The sequence below is a fragment of the Crassostrea angulata genome, chromosome 6 (assembly GCF_025612915.1).
Source record: "Crassostrea angulata isolate pt1a10 chromosome 6, ASM2561291v2, whole genome shotgun sequence".
Lineage (NCBI taxonomy): Eukaryota > Metazoa > Mollusca > Bivalvia > Ostreida > Ostreidae > Magallana > Magallana angulata.
This window is the reverse complement of record NC_069116.1, coordinates 20,603,429-20,627,260: the sequence shown is the minus strand read 5'-3', so window position 1 is coordinate 20,627,260 and position 23,832 is coordinate 20,603,429. Positions and strand designations below refer to the sequence as shown.

The 23,832-nt window shown below is 32.7% G+C and overlaps 2 protein-coding genes across 8 annotated transcripts in view; one reads left to right on the top strand and one right to left on the bottom strand.

Annotated features, from left to right (window-relative positions):
* Nucleotides 1–7,681: 7,681 nt before the first annotated feature.
* LOC128186796 (lysosomal amino acid transporter 1 homolog) overlaps nucleotides 7,682–23,832 on the bottom strand; it is a 16,633-nt gene continuing 482 nt past the window's right edge. For 4 of the 6 annotated variants that reach the window (XM_052856693.1, XM_052856692.1, XM_052856695.1 and 1 more), the window contains 8 exons: nucleotides 18,588–18,682; nucleotides 18,261–18,475; nucleotides 17,544–17,673; nucleotides 16,832–16,922; nucleotides 13,429–13,634; nucleotides 10,313–10,399; nucleotides 9,547–9,717; nucleotides 7,682–8,400 (listed from right to left, as the gene is read on the bottom strand). In XM_052856693.1, the coding sequence (XP_052712653.1) occupies nucleotides 8,272–8,400; nucleotides 9,547–9,717; nucleotides 10,313–10,399; nucleotides 13,429–13,634; nucleotides 16,832–16,922; nucleotides 17,544–17,673; nucleotides 18,261–18,463 (1,017 nt within the window). In that variant the 5' untranslated portion in view covers nucleotides 18,464–18,475; nucleotides 18,588–18,682 and the 3' untranslated portion in view covers nucleotides 7,682–8,271. Of the gene's footprint in view, nucleotides 8,401–9,546; nucleotides 9,718–10,312; nucleotides 10,400–13,428; nucleotides 13,635–16,831; nucleotides 16,923–17,543; nucleotides 17,674–18,260; nucleotides 18,476–18,587; nucleotides 18,683–19,620; nucleotides 19,744–22,372; nucleotides 22,469–23,832 lie in introns of those variants that run through there. The other 2 variants (XM_052856694.1, XM_052856696.1) reach the window with 2 other exon arrangements.
* LOC128186795 (eukaryotic translation initiation factor 4 gamma 1-like) overlaps nucleotides 19,639–23,832 on the top strand; it is a 21,592-nt gene continuing 17,398 nt past the window's right edge. For both annotated transcript variants that reach the window (XM_052856689.1, XM_052856688.1), the window contains exons 1-2: nucleotides 19,639–19,773; nucleotides 21,757–21,935. In XM_052856689.1, coding sequence (XP_052712649.1) covers nucleotides 21,909–21,935 — 27 coding nt within the window. In that variant the 5' untranslated portion in view covers nucleotides 19,639–19,773; nucleotides 21,757–21,908. The remainder of the gene's footprint in view (nucleotides 19,774–21,756; nucleotides 21,936–23,832) is intronic.

Below are 23,832 nucleotides of genomic sequence, written 5' to 3'. Positions count from 1 at the left end.
GGGCTAAATCCTCTAATTTTTCATTTCGTTTTCTCATTTTATTTTTCATCTTTGCGCGGTATAACTCGCTCTGGTTCCGGGGCTCGAACCGGGAGCTAAGAACATTTACAAGCTGTGTGTAGTCCCGCCGCATTTCGGGACTGATATCACTCAAAACAGTTTGAGCATCTCCACGCAAGCTAGTAGCAAGCTCGTAAGCTTTCATTGTGTTATTCCATTTGTTTAACTCAGCTATCATCTCAAACTGAATCAAATAGTCAGACCATGAAGTTTTGCCGTCATAATTCGCGGGCTTTTTGTTTCTTCCTTCTAATGAATTAGACTGCGGGGATTGGTGTGGGGTTCTTGAAAATTCATTAAACATACCACCTGGTTCATTGAACTCTAAGGGACCTTGATCTTCAAAATGAACACGAGTTCTATGCGTATATTTATTCTCGGAGTCTGTTACTGTAGGACTATTCATCCTGTAATTCGTACAGGGATAACCTTGAGAGTCGCCGACAAGACGGTCTTCATATGAGTAGAAACCTCTGTCACCCGTCTCTCTGTTTAGACTACATGTATCTACCTGAGTGTTCTTGTTTGAAACACTCGACGAGCCGCCAGTATGCCAATTCCTTTCTGAGGAATATACCCTACTGACACCCTCGTTACATGAACTGGGAATGCTATGTTCCCTCATATATGAGCCAGACAAACGCACATTCTCGCCTTGAGAAGCTACGTTGCTGCTTTCCATATTACAGTAATTTCCACTGGCTGCAGCCATTTGATTCTGCAGCGTATTGCAGAACTGATCCCGCATTAATTTAGAAAACTGTTCTTCCATCATTTGTCCTAATTGGTCTTTCAGTACGTGATTTATTTGGTCCTTAACTATGTTTAAGATTTCTCTAGGGTTTGATTCACCCACATCTCCGCAATCTAAACCGGGAGTTTCATCACAGTGGCGGGGGCCTCTAAAGTTTAAAATAACTTCACCACTGGGGGAACCTAGAGTCTCTTGTTCAAGTAAATCTGATTTACAAGTATTAGTATTTGCGGGACCCAAAGTAACCATTTCTCTCTCCGTATCGTCACACATATCTCGCCCAGTTAGCGAGTCAGAAGCTGAACTGCTTGGTCTACTCGACATCATCGAAATTATAGACAAAAATATCCTTTACCGCTGCCACCAAATTCTGTAACGTGCCCGAGGTATATCGGGTAACACAGTCTTGGACTGTATTTAGTTTTTAATAAAGACCGGTATTTCAACACCGCCGTCAATTCATATTTCCAAATATAATAATGTGTGACAATCCGAGAGAGAGAAACATAAGACTTGGTAACATTTATAATAGATTTTAATCAATAACAATACTATAATTTAAGACAACATAAACAGGGGAGATATACTGCCTCGCAAACAGTAACACAAAATATCCACCCTAAATGTATAAAATCCAATGGGGAAAAAAGGGGGGGAGGTGATAAATTTATATAGCAGACTGGCACCCAAATATTATCTTAAAATCCTAGTAATGAAATAATTCCTGAACAGAGTATATGGTAGGTCCCTGTACGTGCTATAATTTGCTAATCGTACTATGAATCTCACCGTTAATGAAGGTGGTCTGATTAGTGCGAGCGATGCTGATGCTCTGGTACCCCAGTCCCAAAAAGGGGGTGCATATATAAAGGTTTTCTACCGGAAATACCAAGTTACCAATGTATACTGATGACGTTGTATATTACTGACGTCACGATTGGTAACATTCACAAACCGGAAATGCTGCAGCCCCAACATGATTATATAGGGAAGTAAAGAAATACGTTTAAAAAGGAAATATATCAGGTGCCAGTGCTAGAAAAATAGGTAAGATGTTATTAAAGAACGCTAATAATATACGTAGGTAGGTGATGTCTATAAATAATACGTATTGCTGCTATAATCGATCAACCGATGCAGTCACATGTGCATTCTAAATATAAACCAACATGGCGGAATACGTATGGAATACGATCCCGATCGCATGTAATGACAGTGCCATGTGCTCATATTTATATATGGGCTTTATAACGGATATTATGCGTTGTATCACCGACAGTCATCGTAATATGTAAACAAAGATTAATAATCCAGATTCTATTTAAATCAATACGGTAAATAGATATTTTAATCAGGTCAATGTACTGATCTAACTCGCAGCAGAGCTGTCACAATAAGTATAGCTAAGATTTCTGCACAGAGAATAAAAAGATATGGGGCTACGGGATCACCCTGACGACAACCTCTCTGTATTTCAAACTGCTGCGATAGAAAGCCACTTTGAAGGATTGAAGCTTTAAAATTTGTATTTAAAATTTTTACCCATTTTATAATATTGTTTCCAAATCCAAAAAAGTGCAGCACCTTTTAAAGAAAAGACCATGATACTGAGTCAAAAGCCTTTTCAAAATCAATAAGCATAAGTAAACCAGGCAAATTATTAATTTCTGTGTAAGACATTAGATCATATATAAATCTAGTGTTTTCTCCAATATATCTGCCCTGTATGAAACCTGTTTGTGTATTTGAAATAAGTAGGTCTAAGGTGGATTTTATTCTATAACTGATGCATCCAGATATTAGCTTGTATAAAACATTAAGTAAAGTAATAGGTCTCCAGTTTTTTTAAAAATTGCCTGGGTTTATCCCCTTTTGGCAGACATGATATGATTCCTAGTCTCTGGGACACTGGCAACTGACCATGCACAAAGATATGATTAATAGCGCTTGTAATGTATATTTTTAGATCATTCCAGAAAAATTTATAAAATTCAGCTGAAAAACCATCACTCCCTGGAGACTTGTTATTTTTCATACCCTTTAAAACATTGAAAATTTCTCTCTCACTAATATCTCTATCTAGAAAGTCAGCTGTTATATTGTCTAATTTTGGTATGTCTAAAGGCTGGACAACAGACTGTATATCTATATCTACAAGCTCTGAGTCTGAATTTTTAAACAACTTCTCATAGAAGGACTTAACCTCTTCCATAATTTCTGATTGTTTATATAAAATCTTTTCTTCTGAAAAAAAAACTTTTTTAATAATTTTATTGAGAAAATTCCGGGATTCTAAATGACAAAAATATTTTGTAGGTTTTTCACCCTCGTCAATCCACTTCGCCCGAGAACGTATGAAATGCCCTCGCAATTTTTCTTTTCTTAAAGTTTCTAGAGTTGCTTGTTTTTCTTCTAACAATGAAAAGTCAAAATCAGTGCTATTTTCTAATTCATTAATATCAGAAATTAATTGTTTTTCAATTTTATCATTTTCTCTCTTTCTGTATGATGAATAGGAAATAGTTATTCCTCTGATTTCCATGAGAAGGATGTCTAAAAAGGCAGACTCATCAATAGAGTTATTATATTGATCTTTAACAGACACAATAAGTTTTTTAACTTTTTCAACATATATTTTATCATGAAGTAAATTATTATTAAATTTCCATAAGCCTTTTCCTCGCACAAAAGAATTAAATTTAAGTTTATAAACAACAACAGAGTGATCTGATCTATAGCCTGATTTGATTGAAACAGTTTCAGTAATATTTGAAAGATTTTCTGAAATAAGGATGTAATCAAGACGCCCTTGTTTAAATGGGGTTTTTCTTCTCCATGTAAAGATTTTTTTATCGGGATTAAGGATTCTATAATAGTCAATCAAACCCAAGTCACTCATAATCTCTAGTAGCTTTTCTCTGGCTTTGGGATTATTTACATGAGAGTAATTATGGGTGTCAAGAGTTTGATTGAGGGCTATGTTAAAATCACCACATAAAATAAAAAAATCATTATCAAGTTCCAAAAAACATTCTCGTACTTTATCATAAAAATCTGGACAATCTGAGTTAGGCCCATAGATATTGACTAAAGTGATTCTAATATTATCTATACTCAAATCCAATGCTAACAAGTTGCCTTCATTACCATTTCTTAATTTTCTTGAAGTAATGCATTACATTACCATTACATGAGTAAAGTAATGCATTATCATTACTTTGTGAAAAGTCAATAAGTTAAAAAAAAGTAATTTAAAAACTAAATAAAGAGTTTTTGTAAATATTTCATAAATAAAACTAGCTGCAGGAGTGTAGTTCCCGGTCTGAAAAAATTCGGATGGACGACCTGGGAGCTACAATTTTTTGTGCGCCGTAAATTGCAGATTTTTCCTATGGTACGCACTGTAGCTCCCAGGTCGTCCATCCGAATTTTTTCAGACCGGGAGCTACAGTCCTGCAGCTAAAATAAAACATGCTTAAACATATTTACAGGTTCATGTTAATGTTCACTATCAGGTTCAAATTTAATGACTTATACAAAATTGCTGTTGCACTTGTAGTTCTCAAAGTAAGGTTGGTCCCGTAACATTTACATGCTAATGGCGGAGTTGCCAATCTCTGTTATTTATGTCTCTGATTTCCGAAGTATGATTTTTAATGAAAGGAACGGTTGTATCGTAATTCGTGAAGGTGATGCACGAGTTTACACAAAAAAGTAGTAAGTGGCGAACGGATTTACATGTATTTTTACCTATTAATTTTGCATGAATCGCAGATGAAGAAAATCGTGTCAGATAAGTCGGTCTTAAAAATCTCCAAATGGCGACCGTGACAAATCTTTTTATTGTTAAAGTTCTTGGAATCTTATTGTAAAAAATATTTCTAACGTCAGGTGCCTGTGTTTGTTATTGGTATACAAATGTTCACTTTGTTAATTCAGCAGTTTTAGAGTTTTCGGGGTTTTCATAAAACTTTTAATACGGATATCGTCCGACTTGTGGATTTTCCCTTGGATCACAAAATTGAAAAAATATAATGATTAAAATTATCTACTTTGATATAATTGTTTGATTTTCCCGGTTAGTAGTAATTTTTAAAAATTTTCCTTGGGGTCTTTTTTTTACATTAAATACCGTTAAGTCAATTTTCTACAATTATGAAGGCCGGGATTGAGTAAAATTTAGACAAAGTGTCAGACAATTGCAAAATAGCCGAATTAACATAGATTGTAACAACTAATTCAAACTCATAATTTTTGGAAGCATATTCGAGGAAATCAAGGACAATTACAAATTCAAACTTTCAAGACCCCCGTCTTTCAGTACTCCCAGTACTTTGATTAATGTTTATATGAGTTAATAGAATGGTTAATATGGGTATTTTTAATGCTTTGTCAAAATTTGAAAGTCAAATATTGAGTTATAAGCAAGATACAGCGTTTGACATTCTTTGTTTTGTAAACAAAGCTCGAGTCTTTTGATTGTTTAGACGTGTTTATTGGTATAATCTAAGTTTCAATTAAATGTAACTTTTTTCTGTTAATAATATTATTTATGAACAAACTGAATCAGTTTACCTTGTTTGCCACCAAGTTATTTTGTCAAATAATTCTATACTTTACATTATAAGACTCGAGCTTTGTTTACAGAACAATGATTTCTTACCTCTGTATCTCTCTTATAACTACTAACATTCAAATTTTGGTTAATCATTCAAAATGTGCAAGTAAACCATTTTATACATAAACAATGGAAAATAAAATTTTGATATAAAATCGTGTCAAAGTCCCTTTAACAACTTCGACTAGACCCTGCTCATTTTTTTTTTCAAAGTGCCTTAATATCAACTATATCAACGCACTTTGAAAAAAAATATTCAAAGTGTGTTGAGCTGGTCGTAATTTTTCAAAGTGCGATGTAACAATGCATAATAAAACATTTTTAAAATAACAAAACATCAGACGCGCCATCTTCGCTAGCCAAGTGTCCGATTCGTTTTTCTCACCTCCCCCTTGGGGACACTTGGCTAGCGAAGATACATATTTTTAAAATTACAGAATATCAGATACGCTGGCGTGGGTTATGTATTTTTTCTGCAAAGCTCACATCCTTCATAGCACCAAGAACCATTATCTTTTTTGTTTAATTAGCTTGACCCATCGCAGTCTGTGTATGGTGGGTTTGGGTGATAACGCACGACCTCAAGCAGCTGGTATGGTTTGTAGATGAAAACCACGATTTGAAGATTTTGAAAGGTAAAAAAATCAAGTTTTCAAAATTAAACTATAGTGATGATATTTCATCTTCTGATTATACCCAAAAAGTAATAAAAATGTAGATTTAAGGTTCTCTCATACGAGAGACCCATGGGTCATATCGCTCACCTGAGCAACAATAGCCATAATAAAATCAGATTTATGGAGTCATATACAAAATATATATACATGTATACAAAGTGGAATAGAATCTGTATAAAAAGATTTTAATCTTTTTCTCCAGTTATTCTTATGTAAAATATCAATTGGTTTTTAAGAAGAGGATTTTTGAAAGATGTCAACAATTTTTTCTATATTCTTAATTATCTCCCTTTGAAAGAGGGTGTGGACCTTCATTTTAAATTTAAGAAACTTAAATCCCCTTGACCTAAAGATGCTTTGTGCCAATTAATCTGCCAAGTGGTTCTGGGGAAAAAATCAAAAATGTAAAAATTAAACAAATTGCTCACTTGGAGAGCTTTCAATCGAAGTGAGCTAATAAGAAACATTTCCTTTTCATTTTCTTAGGAATTGCTGTAAATTAATCAGTTTTAAAAATACTGAGTTCAATGGGATTATGTCAATGAAGTTCTAAAATAAAATAATAATGCCAGCTTGTACAATATCAAACATGGAAGAGTCCTTAAAAACACTAGCTAGTAATATCATATTACTCAAAGGTGGTTGATTGGTCACATTTGAACCCAGGGGAGAGTGAGTCATGGCATGACTTAAACAGGTTTTTCCATTGAATCCACTGATTTTCTTCATATTACACCATTGAAATCAGTCTAATGTAGAGAAATCCCTTGAGTTTTCAAAAAGTTGATAATCAAGGCTTACAAATTGTTCAATCATTTTATTTGCCAGGAGGAGTATGATTTGATCACACATACTTATATCACATTTCCCAAAGATACATACTGAGACCTGATAGGTATTTTTGTGCAATTCTGATAAGAGACTTGTTACCCACATACTAGTACACATATAAAAATGTAAATTCAATTTAAAAATGAAAATAAAAACAAAAGGATGTGTAGCTTGACAATTTCTTGTTTTGTTTTGTTTTTTATTTTCCATCAATTAACTTACCGTATGTATACAAAATACCAGTGCATAAATTAGAAAGGCAACAGTGCTGGTAAAATGCTTACCCTTTCATTCTTTTTACATATATTATTATGGACATAATAACTGTTTGACAATCTTTGAAGGCATAGCATTATCTTCAACATGTGTACACTAGTTAGAATCAGCAGAAAGAAAACTAAGAACACAATAACTTAATCTGACTAGGGACTGAAATATATACCCGTGTCTGTAAGTTTGACTGAAAAACAAAACCCATTTGTCTTATTGAAATCCTAAAACTCTATAGATTATGTAATAACAAACATAGACAAGGATTTTATGGCTAACGTATATTAAAGCAGCATTCATTGTGCCCAAACAAAATTCATATCTATCAAAATTAATACCGTTTGGAAAACAACATACATAATGAACATGGAGAATTTTCAATTTTCAAATCCCTGCAGGAGAAATTTCATGAACCAGCTAATTCTTACATGTATGTAGCAAACATTTCACTGCAGATATATGAGTTCTAAGATTTGTCAGTTTGAAAGTTTATTCATACTTTTTATAAAACATTTTTAAATTTCATGAAAACAGTTGTTCTATAATATTTTTTGTTTCTGACATTAAAAAAGTTACAGTATTTTAAACTACTGTGGAGTACAGAATTCCCGAGAAGGCTAGCAATCAAATTGATTGAATGATGGAATGTAGGAATGATCCATGGACAGACAGCACTAACATGTCACTACCATTCCATGGCATAAAAGTCATGACACAACTCTTTGTACAAATACTGTTAGATCCATAATAATTATTAGAATATTGGCACTCCCCATTTAATCTCATGTAAATCTTTGAATTATTTCCGGTATAATATCATTTCTTTGAAACCTCCCTGATATCGGATTATCACTGATTTCATATCAGAGAGGGATGCACCACTAAAATCATACATCATTTGATTTTTTTGATGAAACTAAATTGGAAGGCCTACGGATTGATTATGTAAAAAAAAAAAATCACAGTCCAACATTTAGTTTCAAAAATTGACATCCTGTAGAAAATATGCTGTGTCACAATGGAGGAATGTTTTCCACAACATATGAAGAAACAAGGAGGGACTAGTTGATGGTGCCATATTGACGACTACTTGGTTCCACTTCCACCACTATTTCCTGATCTTGAAGAAGAGGTTCGTTAGAAAGTGTGTCAAAGTCCTCACCTCCATAATACTTAAATTGCAGCACCAGCTGGACATGGTTAAGGTACAATGATGTCATGTTTTACACCCAGTCTTGGATGACCAGCTGAGACGAGTTCAACAGAGCAAGCGCTCGCGATCGCTCACCAAAATTTGTGTTGCGGGTATAGGGAAGCGAAGGCTCACAAGAGCTTGCTCTGTTGAACAGGCCTCTGTTGTGCTTGGCCAAATCTGTAGATTAGAACCAGTACTTTTGTACAATTATTGCTGTTTTTTAGGACAATATGATGATTTAGCTACCAAAGAATTAAGATAGATATATATATGTATAAAACATCAAGCTAAAGGCGAGGTGAATATTGTACTTCGAGGATAGCTTAATCATTGTATTGATTGGAAAAAACAGCAATTATTGTTTTATTATATGATTTAGTTATGAATTGATCCGATACAAACATATCAAATTGAGTGTTATTAAGCAAAGAATTTAGGTTGAAACCATAGTCAAACAAATTGGAAACATGATACCATTTATACCGGAATTATTGTGATAAGGTGATAATATAAAGTGAATACCCGGTAAGTCATAATTTCATTGCAGTCTGATTTTGATCCTGTCAAACATGGTGAAATATACTTACAAAAGGTGAAAATGTTGAAAACTTATAATACAGCATTTCGATTTATTTATACTCCTCTGATATCTGCATGATCATTCATTCTTTTTTTCCATTTTCCCTTCAATTATTATAATTGTAATATAACATATGTATTATGTCATATTTTCCAGTATTTGTTCAACCACTAAAAGATGTAGAAAATCATTTATAATTTAATTCTGGTTGTAATGCAGCATTTGATTGGATAGAAAAATTTAGTTAAATTTGTATAACCTGGTTTGCACGTCACAAGACACGTCACAATGCTCCAACGTCAAAAACGTACTAATCCGCTTGACGTTACGTTTGAATTTTGAACAGATTAATATCATTTTTAAAAGTAAAACGGACTCAATTTGTACAGCAAATTACAGAAAATTAAATTATAAGGAATGAACTCAATATCTACCCAAGTTATACTCGTATCACCTGGATTGGAGCAATTTAGGCTTTTTTATAATTGGCCCCTATGAAATTTAATGATTTCACAGTACATGTACAACAACAATGCATGGCTGAAATGTTTAAAAGGATACAGAGGCATCAAGAAGGATAACTCCCAGACTCCCTACAAGCCAGGGAACGTGTCGTATAACATACACACTGTCCAACTCTCTCACTAGTATTGCTAGTCCATATGTCAGGTTACCGAAAATAGCCAGCCAAAACATCAGAATGGACAAGCCATCTGTTGATTGCCTTTTGTACTAAAACAAAAAAATTCACACTTTAATAAAGCATACAATTAAGTTGTTCAATAATATTCATCCCAATAAATGCAAATAGATATCAGCAATCATCCAAAAGGTGCCCATAGGAAAACATAATGCTTTGTATATCATCAAAATTTGTTAATATGATTCTCTTCAAGTAATTTATTGTTATTCATTTTATTTCAGTGATTCATTCAGGGTAAAAGAACTATTCAATAAATCTTGATATCAAAAAAAGTTCTAGCGTGTAGTCTGTCCTTGAAAAAAATTGTTAAAAAAAAATCAAGTGTTTATGCATCCAGTTCATACAAAACACAAAGCTTAACTAAGCATCTTTTTCATGGTCAGTACACTCATTGACCAATAATTTGTCACTGAAATGGATATTATGTTGAATATTTACCTTGTCAAAACTGGTGGCCACAAATGCCAACTAAGATGACATTGGTACGCTAGTGTTATCAAGGTTTAATTTAAGACTAAATGAACAACATTCTAGTTTTGTTTGAATTTTTTATGGAGATGAGTAGGGTGGGCCAGGAAAGTAGCTTCTATTGATAGAACCAGAGCATATCATAAGAATACTCACATTTTTGTACAATTGTGCTGTCCTTGATCCTATGTAAAATATACTGGAGACTATTCCTATTGCATAGCCAATCTCATCTTTAAATCCCTGAAATTTCATTTCATTTGAAATTTCATCAAATCTGAATCAAAATGTGGTTCACAAGCAAAACTGGTCACTTATCATTTCTGTTAAAATTGTGCAGGTATACACGCCATATATCAAATGTGACAGGTCTTTAATAATCTTGTGAAAATTTTCAGATGCACAGACAATGTGCAATGACTGATCAATGCTTTTGCGCTACAAAATACAGAGTAGACAGATTCTTCATAATGCTGATGCTTTGATAAACAAGAGGCCCACAGGCCTTGGTGGTCACCTTAGTACAAATGTACTATTAACAGCCCTTAGTCTGACATGTCAGAGTCTCATATTTCCATTTTGAAGTCTAAACCCTGTGACTCCTCTGACTGTTGTCCCACTTTTATTATTTTTTTAAATCAATCTTTAATGATATTCACAGTTTCATTAATTATGCACACAAATGCATACTATTACAGCTTTTTTCTACAAGTATGCAATACACAGGATATTAAAGTAGATTTTCTAAAATGGAACACATATTTAATTCAATATTCCTGAGTGAAAAATTGCTTTGTTGTTTTCAAGATGAAGTTAAAATTGTTAAGGATGACAAACAGTGAATTTCACAATTTAACATCATCAGGACATTATGAGTATAATAACGATGCATTAGTTTATCACCCATGACTTGATAGTACAGGAAAAAAATTAAATCAATACATTTTTACTGTGTGGTCATATTGGCCCCCACTAAACCTGAACCTGAACCCAGGGACAATGAATTTCATTATTTAAGTAGAAGGCTTTATGGACATCATAATCATGCATTTAATTTTTCTAAAATATATATGGGAGTAGAGGAGAAGATTTTTTAAAAAATTTGATATATTTTTACTCACATATGGTCATACTAGCCCTGCCTTAGGGCCTGAACCCCTGTCCCAGGGACCATGAATTTCACAATTTAGGTGGAAGACTTAGTGGAAATTAGAATTCTGCATTTACAGTAATTCTTTTCAAATATGGATGGGAGTAGAGAAGAAGATTCTCTAAGATTTAATATACATGTACTAATTGGGCTTTTTTGGGGGCATATTTGGCTCTGCCTATGAGGCCCAGGGGGTGGTAGAGTCATGCATTTCACAACTTGCATTTCTCTTACTATTGAGATGCTTCACACAAAAAATGGTAAACAAGATATCTGTGAGCCAATGCTCACTAGTGATACCCCCGCACTGATGTGAATATGCAAAATAAGTAAAGTCGACATTTAACAGAAAGGTGGCATCTGATTGGTACAGAAATATATCCCACAATATGGCATGCCTAAACAAATAGTGTGTTAAAATTTCAAGCATCTGCGATAAACAGTTGCTGAGAAATCTTTGAGGAAAATTTGTTTGAAAATTTTGGCTAAAAAAAACAAAGTACTCATTTAACAGGAAGTTGACATCCGATTGGTAAAAAAATATATCCCACAATATGGCATGCCTTAACAAACACTGTGTAAAAATTTCAAGCATCTGCGATAAATAGCTGCTGAGAAATCTTTGACGAAAATTTGTTTGAAAATTTTGGCTAAAAATAAACAAAGTCATTATTTCACAGGAAGTTGACGTCCGATTGATACAAAAATATATCCCACAATATGACAAGCTATACAAACAGTGTGTTAAAATTTCTAGCATCTGCGATAAATAGTTGCTGAGAAATCTTTGACGGAAATTTGTTTGAAAATTTTGGCTAAAAATAAACAAAGTTCTCATTAAACAGGAAGTTGACGCCCGATTTGTACAAAAATACATCCCACTATATAGCATACCTATACAAATACTATGTAAAAATTTCAAGCATCTGCGATAAACAGTTGCTGAGAAATCTTTGACAAAAATTTGTTTGAAAATTTTTGCTGAAAATAAACAAAGTCGTCATTTAACAGGAAGTTGACGTCCGATTGGTAAAAAAATATATCCCACGATATGGCATGCCTATACAAATACTGTGTTAAAATTTCAAGCATCTGCGATAAACAGTTGCTGAGAATTCTTTGACGAAAATTTGTTTGAAAATTTTGGTTAAAAAATAAGCAAAGTCGTCATTTAACAGGAAGTTGGCATCGGATTGACAAAAATATATATGGCATGCCTTAACAAACACTGTGTTAAAATTTCAAGCATCTGCGATAAATAGTTGCTGAGATAAATGCGACAGAAATTTTTGTTACGGACGGACAGACAGACAGACAGATGGACGGATGGACAGAAGGACAGACAGACAGACAGACGGACGGACAGACAGACAGACAGACACACAAGGGTAAAACAGTATACCCCCTCTCCTTCGGAGCGGGGGTTTTAAAAACGGCCTTGTAGTTTTTAAGAAGAAGCATGAAAAGTAAAAATTTTAATGAACGACGGACAACACATGATGAACGACGACGAACAAGGACCAATAGCAATAGGTCATCTGAGTGACTCAGGTGACCTAAAAATGCAATTCATGTTTATGAAAATTGTTTTCTATGATATCAGCGTATTATAATGGGCATAGCCAAAGGAATTTCACTTCCTTATACATATCTAAATCTTGAAGTACTTAGAGAGATATTAATGGTTAAAGAGAGACTTTGACAAATGTTTCCAATTATCCTCACTGATCGAGTGATATTTTTAATACATAGTTATATGCACTTCCCCTAAAAACTTAAAGGTGTCATGTTTAAACTCATTTAGTTAGGGCATGGATGAAGTTAAAATCTCTGATAAAACAAAGGTCGGTGAAGTCAAGTTAACCACAATATCTTTAAAACTTTACAGTAACTGCAGAAATTACTTTAAACGTATTACATTTGGCTGTGTATTCTATTTATATAGTGTTACTGGCGGAAAACGTCCGCTAAATCAAGTATATCGCCAAATGTAAAATATGAAAGTAGATAAATAGGTACATTCAGAAATTAGCTAAATCAAATCCACATTAACTTGTTGAAAAATCATATTCCGCCAAATATCGTACATGCTAAATATAGTGCATTTACAGTAAACACTTACATGAAATATCACAGCATTATGTTGTAAGTTGGTAGCCAGCAAACTTCTGCCAGCTGGGTGCTGCATTATATGCATGTTTGAACCCTGGTTTTGAAATGGTGAAACTGCTTGGTAGACAGCGGGTCCCATAAAATTGGTTCCAAGAAATGCACCCGTAAAACATAGAACAATTTTTGGCAAAGTCCCTGGTCTGTATTCTCTTTGTTCTAAAATAGACGGTGAAAATGGGTCTAACATAAGAAAGGGCAAACTATTTCTTGTTACAATCAAACAAAAACATGAAACAAAAAGCCAGTGGGCTACATTGCTTACCTAAACAATTTTAAACTCTTCTCATAGTAGATAACCAACCTCACTAGCAAAAAGCCCCTCCCCCATTCTAAAAAATAAATGGTCTTTTCTTGACCCAATTTATGATTTATAAGCTAATTGGGACACACCCAGTAATCCTACCCCCTGGACTTCTTGGTTTGATCACTCTTGCATCTACCACCAGTATACCGGTACATGTAAGGAAGCAAATGTTTTGAAATTTCTGGCTATCTGGTTTTATAGAAATAAATATGTTCAAAACACTCAACCCAATTTCATATTTCTAACTATCTCCCCTTGGAAATGGTAAACAAATTTGACAGCCCTTTACCACAGGTGCTATTGTTAAAGAGGCCGATGACATTTTGGACAGACCTTGATTGGAGCAGCTCACTTAAAGGTCATATGAAACGATATCCTGACCATATTGAGTTATATACGGGAATAAGTTCATAAGTGCCTATTTAATAAGACTGGCATTGTTTTTAGAATATTTTATGCAAAATGTGAGCGCCAGTCGATCAAAATCACTTATTCGCGAAAAGGAACATTGACGTACGCGGCTTACCTCCCTTGCTTATGACGTCAGTAAGCCCCAATAGCCTTATAAAGCTATGTTGTGAATACAAATGTCCATGTCATTTTGCAGCATTTTAAAAGAAAAAAAAATACTATTCTATATAAAAACTTGTATTATTATAAAATAATCAACCACGTCAGTATTTTTTCTCTCAAGAAATGAAATTGTGTGCGTTTATATTTAATAGCGTGTACATATTCAGTTTCGAGACTGCACGGAAAATGAATGATTTTCTTCATAGATCCACATGCAAGTTTATTATAATTTTACTATATGCATGTATATATGTTTTATTTCGACCTTTTTTTATGAAATTGACAAATTCAAAAATAACTGATCGTTTTTCCCATTTGCACGTTCATGCGATTCATTAAGATTTTTTTTCTAAACTTATAAGCCTCGTGGTGCCTCATTCGCTTCACGATTATACTGTTTGTTTCGCTTACAAATTCACAAATATGTTACCATTTAATTATTTTTAGTCTAGGAGAAATTTCTTCAAATATTTAGATTTTGAAACGTGTACTTATATTGATATGTGCGGTGTTTTGATTTTACAATGTGTATAAATGTGCGGTGTTCCTTCTATCTCACTTCCTTCCGCAATCTTTTCTTTCGTTTTTTATCATTATTGATGCTTGTTCTTAATAAAATCTGTTGATTATCTTTACATTCGTTCACAACTATTTTTATCAAACAACCGATTTAATTATTTTACCGATACATTTCTAAATCCTTAAATGCCATATTTCCGCGATCTTAATAAAACGTTAATACACGTGTACACAAAGTATTTTCTAAAGATATACATGTATATATCAATAAGTCAGAAATTAATATTATTTCAAAATAAAATTTAAGAATAATTTTGCGGCATTTAACAGCAGCTCTTAAATACAAACTATGTACACAATGCCTCAAACATTTTCATTGGCCTATCTTAAACTTTTTTATGTGACAAAATAAATCAAATCAATTAAAATGCTTTTATTCCCTTTAAAGTAGTTCAATCATTATACGTACCGAAGAAGAAAATGATGTTTCTATTTCAAAAGGATAAGCATAATTCATTAATCAGCTGTTAATGTTGGAGCATTTCTTTCGTTAAATTTCCACTGCAGTATGGGATCTTCATCATGAAAGCTTATTCATTAACGACCAATTAAAACTAAGTCATCTGTAGGCTACTACGAAATCAAATTATCTCATTTGAAAAGAAAGACACGTTCATATATGCAAAAATTACTAAAATTTAATCGATAAACTTCTTTAAAATTACACTAGTTTTAATGCATTGTTTACATCGGTGGGTCTGTGTGACGTCATAAATCCACAAAATCAAGAACGATAAGCGGGGAAGAATTTTTTGAGGTGCTCAGTTTTCACGGTTATTTCTCAGTAATGCAAAGGCAAAAAAATCTTACATCACGTATTTTAACATTTGTTTATACCAAGCTTTATATTTATGAAAGAAAATTATAGTGTTAAAAATCGTTTCATATGACCTTTAAGCCCTACTTAAAGGTAAGCTAAAAGACTGGTGCCACCAGAGACCACTCTGAAAACAAATGGTCCATTTCACACCATGATAATATTCTACAATTAATTCTTAGGCATATCTAAAAGCTAATGAAGAACTAATTCACTTCAGATTGAATCCTCTAAGCTAATGAAGAACTAATTCACTTCAGATTGAATCTTCTACTACGATCTCGCCCCTTTTTAAACACTAAATTGATACTTTAAAACAAATATATTGTAAAATTTTAATAAAAAAATTCCAAGTATGGTCTGTTTGAAAATATTTTTGTAAAGAAAACTTTCATTATACACATAATATCAATGATAAAAAATTGTATACTTCAGTGTCAAATCTTGATTTCACTGTTAGTGCTATGTATACGGTACATTGTCGGATACCCACGGGTGATCACGTCTTTTACTTATCATGATAAGTAAAAGACACGATCACACATGGGTATCTGACGATGTATGTATATGGCATTGTATCATTTGAAAAAGAAGGTGGAGCATCAATCAAACGTGCGAATAGAATGCATGAGTACCTAGATTAAAGTGTGTTTGAATTGTTTATTAAGTTTTTTAATTGATACCAAAGAAAGCAATCTAAAAACTCTTTTTGAGCCTGAGTGTGAATGTGACTAGATCTGAGTCACATTGTTCAGGGCTTTGATATTCATGAGGTCAAGATTGGTTGAAATTCATAAATTACCACAGAGACAAGCACACAAGACTTCGCACTTTTTTAATAAAAAAATATGAGCAAACATATGTTCCAAGTTCTTTCAAGGATGCAAATGATTAATTTAGCTGTTTCCATAGACCGCATTTTTGACACCTTTTCATATAGAAAACAAGCTTTCAAAATGTGGATGTGGCCTCAAATCTATGATAAATCGATGTAAACAACATACCCCTGCTATATAAATGGAGACAATGCCTAATTACAATGTAAGGAAGTGGAAAGTGAAATATCAAATTTGAACTTGCCTTTTGCCTGTTTTCGCTTCCATATTTGGTAATAAATATATTGGGAGAAAAGGACTAGATCAGCAAACACAAAGTATATGGCAAGGTATATCTGGAAAAAAATATTTTTTGAGAATAAAATTACCATTAATACATTTATTAGAGTGCATTATTTGCTTTGTGTTTCAAGTGTGTAAAGGAAATCATTTCCTGGCATAAATCAGAAAATTTCACACCAAATTTAATAGCAGTTAATACATGTCAAATAAAAGATTCTGAATTAAAGCTTCTAACAAACATAAAGATTTCCCTTATCCTATAATTTAGTTACTTTGAATATTTCAAACATTATTAACCACTTTTTTGTTCAATCTAGCTTAATTTTTTTCTTACTTTGAAAGTGGTGCATAATTCTCCAATTAGCAAGCTTGAGAACTCTTAATCAAGGAGTGATTTTTTTTTTTTTAAATTAATTAAGCATTTCTATTACATGAAGGTCATCATAATTGACATGGGCCAAGTTGTAAAATGAAGTTAGCCAATTCTTTATGTTTAATGTTCTTGATTTTGACCATCAAGTCTACAATACTAAAATTTCATCGATCCGGTAACAACCAAAACTGTTGGAGTTCAATTGTAACTTTTATATCATTTTGATTTATATACAAAGTATAAAAAAACAGACATTTTGGGGGGTAAATTTTGAAATCTATCAAGCGGTATTCTTTGTTACCTGCAGAGGTAGCTGATTGGTCAGGATAGCTCCCACTAGGTTTGTGGCGTCACCCAGCGTCCACTGTAGGATCAGCAGGATAGAGATCCCCTCCACACCTGCAATGTTCCTGCAGTTCTTCACCATCTGACTGTTGATGAAAATATCTTCAGCAAATCATACTTAAAATATGTGTGAGGTACTCTAAGGTGCAAATTAGACTTCAATGTCGAATGGTTTGATTCATTTGATAAAATGAACATTTTGTTACACCTTGCATAATTTTTCAACACCATCATCACCAGTAGGGTACTTTTTGCAATGCAAAATACCTGTATAATTTTCACTTTAAGCTAGGTACATCATCCTTACACAATGGAGGGGGCAATTTAAAAAAGAAATCCTGTTTTTTTTCCATTCAAGTGAATAAACAAACTCACATAATATATCTTGGACAAAAGTACATGTATTTATTAGTTTTGTGATGGAGAGGGAATTTGGGACCGCAAGAGTACAGTACTGTACCCAGGTTTTACAGTGCTTAAATACAAAGAAGATGCATTTGATTAGTGGATCTGATTAATTAGGAGAGAGTGAATTAATTTTTTTTTATTTGACAAAATCAGCCGACATTCTAATAATGTTGAATGTCAAATGATAGTCAAAGCCATATACACATGAACAGACAACCTGATTATCTGAGTATCGATTTATTTTCGATCATGTACATGTACTTACGGAATGCTGACTACCATCCAGAATACAATAGAGGCCAGCCCTAGGGCTACAGAGGAGATCCCCTTTGGCTCCCACACACAGTCTCCCAGGGCTTTGTAGATCCACTGGATTCCATGGGTACAGTTTGCATCGGTTACGTTACTCGCATCACTAGTCAGTATATGGAAGTAGGCATCCCCTATGGGTAGTGGCCCTCCAGGCATTACGCAGGCTACCTAATAAAAAATTGAACTTCTTTTACATAACAAGGCTTAAATCTCATGAAAAATAGAATCAAGCATTAAGCAAGACAACATTATAAAATTGAGTGGATTTTACAGTCATTACCTGTAATTAGAGCTATTTGGAAAGAATTTCAGTGTAGGGCACTGCTTGTAAAAAGTATGAATAGGACAGCGAATTCTGCTCTACATGTCATGAACCTAGAAATGAAAGGAACACTTTTAACAATGTAATTCAAATGAAAATCTAAAAGATGAATAAACCTCCAAAAAGTGTTTCATTTCTATAATGCCATAATGCCATAGATGTTTTCTCTTATCAAGAAATATGGACAAGCATAGCAGTCAAAGACTATCATCATGTCCAATTCACAAAATAGAAAACCTTAAAAGTATCATGTACATCTTGAAGTTTGATAAGAGTGATGTATAATTAAAAGTGTCATTTTTGTATGTATACAACCCTTTTCACCCCTAATACAACAACATGATACATGTATTAAAATAAACATGCATTCATTTTATATTTCGTGCAATAAATATCATCAAAAGGGCTTTAAAAAACATGAGTTTAAACTGAATCAATAATTATTACAGTATTTAAATTCTTTAAGTACCAGTGTTTATCACAGCTTTGTTCTATTTTTTTTGTCTGCTGTATGTGTCAATATTTAAGCAAGAATACAGAGAAGCTAGTAGTGTAAAGGGTAATACTGGGTTAGCATTCCTCTTCTTATGTTGTTTTTCAAAAACAAGAAAAACAAACTACTGGATTATGAACCCATAATTGCTAATTTTCAAAGATAACATTTATGGGCTGTTGTTCTAAGTGGCAATATGTTGATTTATTATCCAATTATAACCTGGAAGATAATGGCATCTGAAGGTGGCCAGTTTGACATGTGACTGTAGGGCATTTATTCCTATATAATATTTGTTAATTTAACCATAGGTAATAAAATAACAACTTTACATGTGAAGTCAGTTTTAGATATCTAAACAGGTCGTGCAAGCTAGCAAATAGTGTTTTATCTTTCTACAGAGCTGGATTGCAAAATCACCAGCAATCATAACTAAAGATTAAGCTTATTCAATCTGAATAACATGAGAGACTTGTTTCACTTTAGATCTGGAATTACCTGTTTCACATGTAAATCCGAAAGTTCACCACGTTCGTAGAAAAACAACAAAGTGATCTTAACCCAGATTACTTCCTGATTGATACCGGGAGGTACTGGCCCTACCTGGTAAATTGTTCTATATTCTGAATGGATTCTTGATAATAGTGAAAGGTAAGATTATGATATCACCATTTCTTTCCCCATTTAAAAAAGTCCATGATTTCCTGATTGAGTCAAAATCAACTTGTGCTTTTTATGTGCAAAGAATAAACTGTAATGACTTCCTTTTTATTCATATATAAATCAACATAATTAAAATTATTTTCTTGCATCCAGGAAGTTCAATATTTTTTCAATTAATCTATCAGTTTAATCAAAATTGATTAATAGTAAAAGTAACAAAACATGAAAGATAATCCATGCAGACGTCACAGAATAAAAAGATCAAAAAACTAAAATCATTTGATACTGACATTATTTCTATTATTATATAATTAATATTTGACTATAAGTCAGCAAATTGCAAACATATTCATTTTTTTTCTTAAATAATTACAAATTAATTATCAATTTATTAACATGCCAATATTTTTATAACTTAAATATTTTTCAAGACATGCTCAGAGCCACTATATAGAATTTTTTTGCAGAGTAGCATCCAAAATGTATATTTTACAAAAATTAGAACTTCCATTCACTTCCAAGTTTTCGATATTTTGCGTGGAAGTGTTCAAAATTGATGTACCGTTCTATAATAAAATTTTATCTATTCAGATGGATGACTCAGGATGACACAGAATCAAATGATTTTAATGAGTATGTGTCATAAATTACTGAATCGAGAATTGCATGAAATTAAGTTTTTAGATGTGTAATATAACATTCTTTATTGCAAGCTAAATAACAAGAGGTTTGTACCGGTAGTTACAAATTTAGAATGAAACTTAAAGAGCCATTATTATATTCATTACTGGTATTTGAAATCAATCATCATGACCGTAGAGGTGGTGTTTTCTAAATCAATAGCATACATGTAAATACCTATTGGAAAAAAAAATCCTAAAATGTCAGACTAACATTTGTACCCAGCAATATTGCATCTCTCTCTCTCTCTCTCTCTCTCTCTCTCTCTCTCTCTCTCTCTCTCTCTCTCTCTCACACACACATAAGATCAGCATCTATATCATAAAATAATGGTCAAATAAATGATACTTGATGTAGTGATGTAGTACTTAACGGACTTAGTGCACTTAAAGAGAACAGAGAACATCCTGCGTCTCCGGTGAAACCTGGATGGATCTTACTTTCCTGTCTATAAGACAAAAAGATACATGCATTATCAACCTGAGGCATCAGGAGTTGTGTAAACTCTGTCCCTTCCAATTGTTTTATTGATTAACACACACACCTATCAGCAAAACAATTGAAATTAATATGTATTTAAGCAAAATGTCAAAGAGTTCTTCACAGACATTGGTGTCCTTCAACAGAATGAAGAAAGGTGGCTTTTCAAAATAGATATCTTGGAATATTTTCATTTTATGAAGCAAATGAATACTGTTAAGAACCCTGAAGTATTACTATTTATTAACATCAAATTATTGAAGAAAAAATATGACTCAAAAAAATCTTGTGACAGAGTATTCCTTAGATTGATTCATTCACACAGACAGCACTGAAAAAAATCTTTAAACAAAATGAGGGATGCAACCCAGCTTACAATAACAATTTCAAACTAGCTCGCATTTAAAATATTGCAGATTATAATAACAGAAATTAAGCTTCAATTTGCCAAGCCTATTTTTGGACCCATTGTGGGTGCACACTAATCTACAAGGGTTATGATGTATATTTTACTATCAGTAAGGTTTTCCAAGGTAGCTATGGTAACTTTTGTAAACAGTTTTTGCTGTATAAATTGACATATACAAATTAACAAACTAATGGTGAATTATGATATTACATCTATTTGTTTATTAGATGTAATATTATAACTCATCATGAATAGCACTATTTTGTATGTTTATTTATTACATGTATTCATAATGATGACAATTTCATATATGAATTTGTAAAAATGAAAAAAAAATTACATCTATTAAGCATCAATTTTTATATTTGAATTATAATTATTTTTGTTTTCATTCCATGTAGATGTATAATCCTAGTTTAATGGTTGGTATGGGTATCAGTGGCATTTGTACTTAAGAAAGTTCAAACATGCAGATCATCAATGGCCATGAAATGGTCATCAATACCTAAGATCATCGATATTAGTAGTCTCAGATACCACCAATGGACTAACCATGCATCATAGAGGTTTTCTTACACGCGTAAGAGTCTTTATTCAAGTATGTCATGTGTATAATGATACTCAGTCTGTTTGCTACCAGTACCTATATATCCCCCTTGACATTTTATTTAACAAACTACAACTAGGCCTATATCAGGAGACTATGTTCTTAGTACATTGTTTTGTGTGATTCGATGACATTATACTATACATTTTATAAATGATATCAGCAGATCTATGAAGATCAAACTGTTGGGGCACAAGCCGAAGCAGGGTTTACATACATTTGTATGAAATGGAAATACATGTAATATTCTAAAAAATGTTAATTAATATAAAATATTTAATCATACTATTTCTGAGTAATTTATATCAATATAAGTATAAATATACGTAAATAGAAATCATTGTTCAAATATTGTAAGGTGCAGGAGCAATAATAGGCAAGATCAGACGGGGCATGATAATCAAACCTACCATAAAGCCTTTCTGGATGAATTAGATTAATTTGATCATACCCTGATCATAATAATCACCTCATAGTTGATACTTAAGGAATGATTCCATCTTTTCCTTTTAAAAAATTCATGTAATTGATGATAAATATGATAAAAGTTTGAAATTTCTCTACTGGCGTGCGACCAGTTCTCGCCAAGTACCATTTCTCGCCAGTACATTGTGACATCATTTTATCAACACATAAAATTATGTACGAAAAATGGTATCAGGAGAAAACGTACCCAAGAGAAAACGTACCCAGGAGAAAACGTACCCAATATCTAGGGTACGTTTTCTCCAGGAGAAAACGTACCCGGGTACGTTTTCTCCAAGAGAAAACGTACCCTATGAAAATCATAATATACTACTTAATAGTTTTTAATACTTTTAAATACTATTTTACAATATAAATAAACAGAAATGTAAGAGTTTTATAGATATATGAATTTAATACTTTATAATTTTAAAGGGGTTGGACATATTAAATAATTTTCAAATGCTACTTTAATGCATATTTCAATGCATAGATGAATAGAAATATATTCATTTTATGAATAATATCTTTATAATAATTGTAGCAACTTTTAATTTAGTACGAAATGTAATGACCTGTCATAAAGTGTTATCTGACTACTTCTATTTATCCATTTATCGGTAGCCTTACCGATTTGAGTTTCTCCATGCGAGATCCCCTGATTTTAATTATATTGATAATCAATTAAATACCTGAGCAGCATGTCATTGGCGTCAGAAGCAAATTGACTGTTCAATGTTACATTTCGTAGTAGTTTCCACGTGGACTTGGTTTTATTAAGCAACTTTGTTTTATAGATAAATTTTAAAAAAAATGTAAAAAAAAAAAAAAATAAAAAAAATAACGCAATATCGACTTCTTGAGATACTCATCATTTAGTTCTCCAAATGAGATTTCAATAAAAACTAATTATTTAACGGTCTCGTTTATGGTGTATTAACTGTCAACTAACTAAACTGCTCAGGCCATGTTCGAGTATGTGTATGTTACAAATTATTGTCTTAATAATTTAAGTACGTGACTACGCATTTAAAAACAACAGCAACAAATGCTACAATGTTCATTGTATATTTTATTTTGTTTCATTTAAGAATATCCATGAAAACCATTATTTATTATTTTCATAGGGTACGTTTTCCTCAAGAGAAAACGTACCTGGGTACGTTTTCTCCAGGAGAAAACGTACCCTATAAATTGGGTACGTTTTCTCCTGGGTACGTTTTCTCCAGTCAGTATAGTATTAACAGTTCTTCGAACTTTGATACCATTTTTCAAAACGTGAAAAAGAACAAGTCCCGATTGGCACATATATGGCAAGAAAAAAAAACTAGCAAATACTCTTTGTTCGATGAACCATTATCACTTCAAAAGTACATATAAACTAAAAATAAACTGAAAATAAACT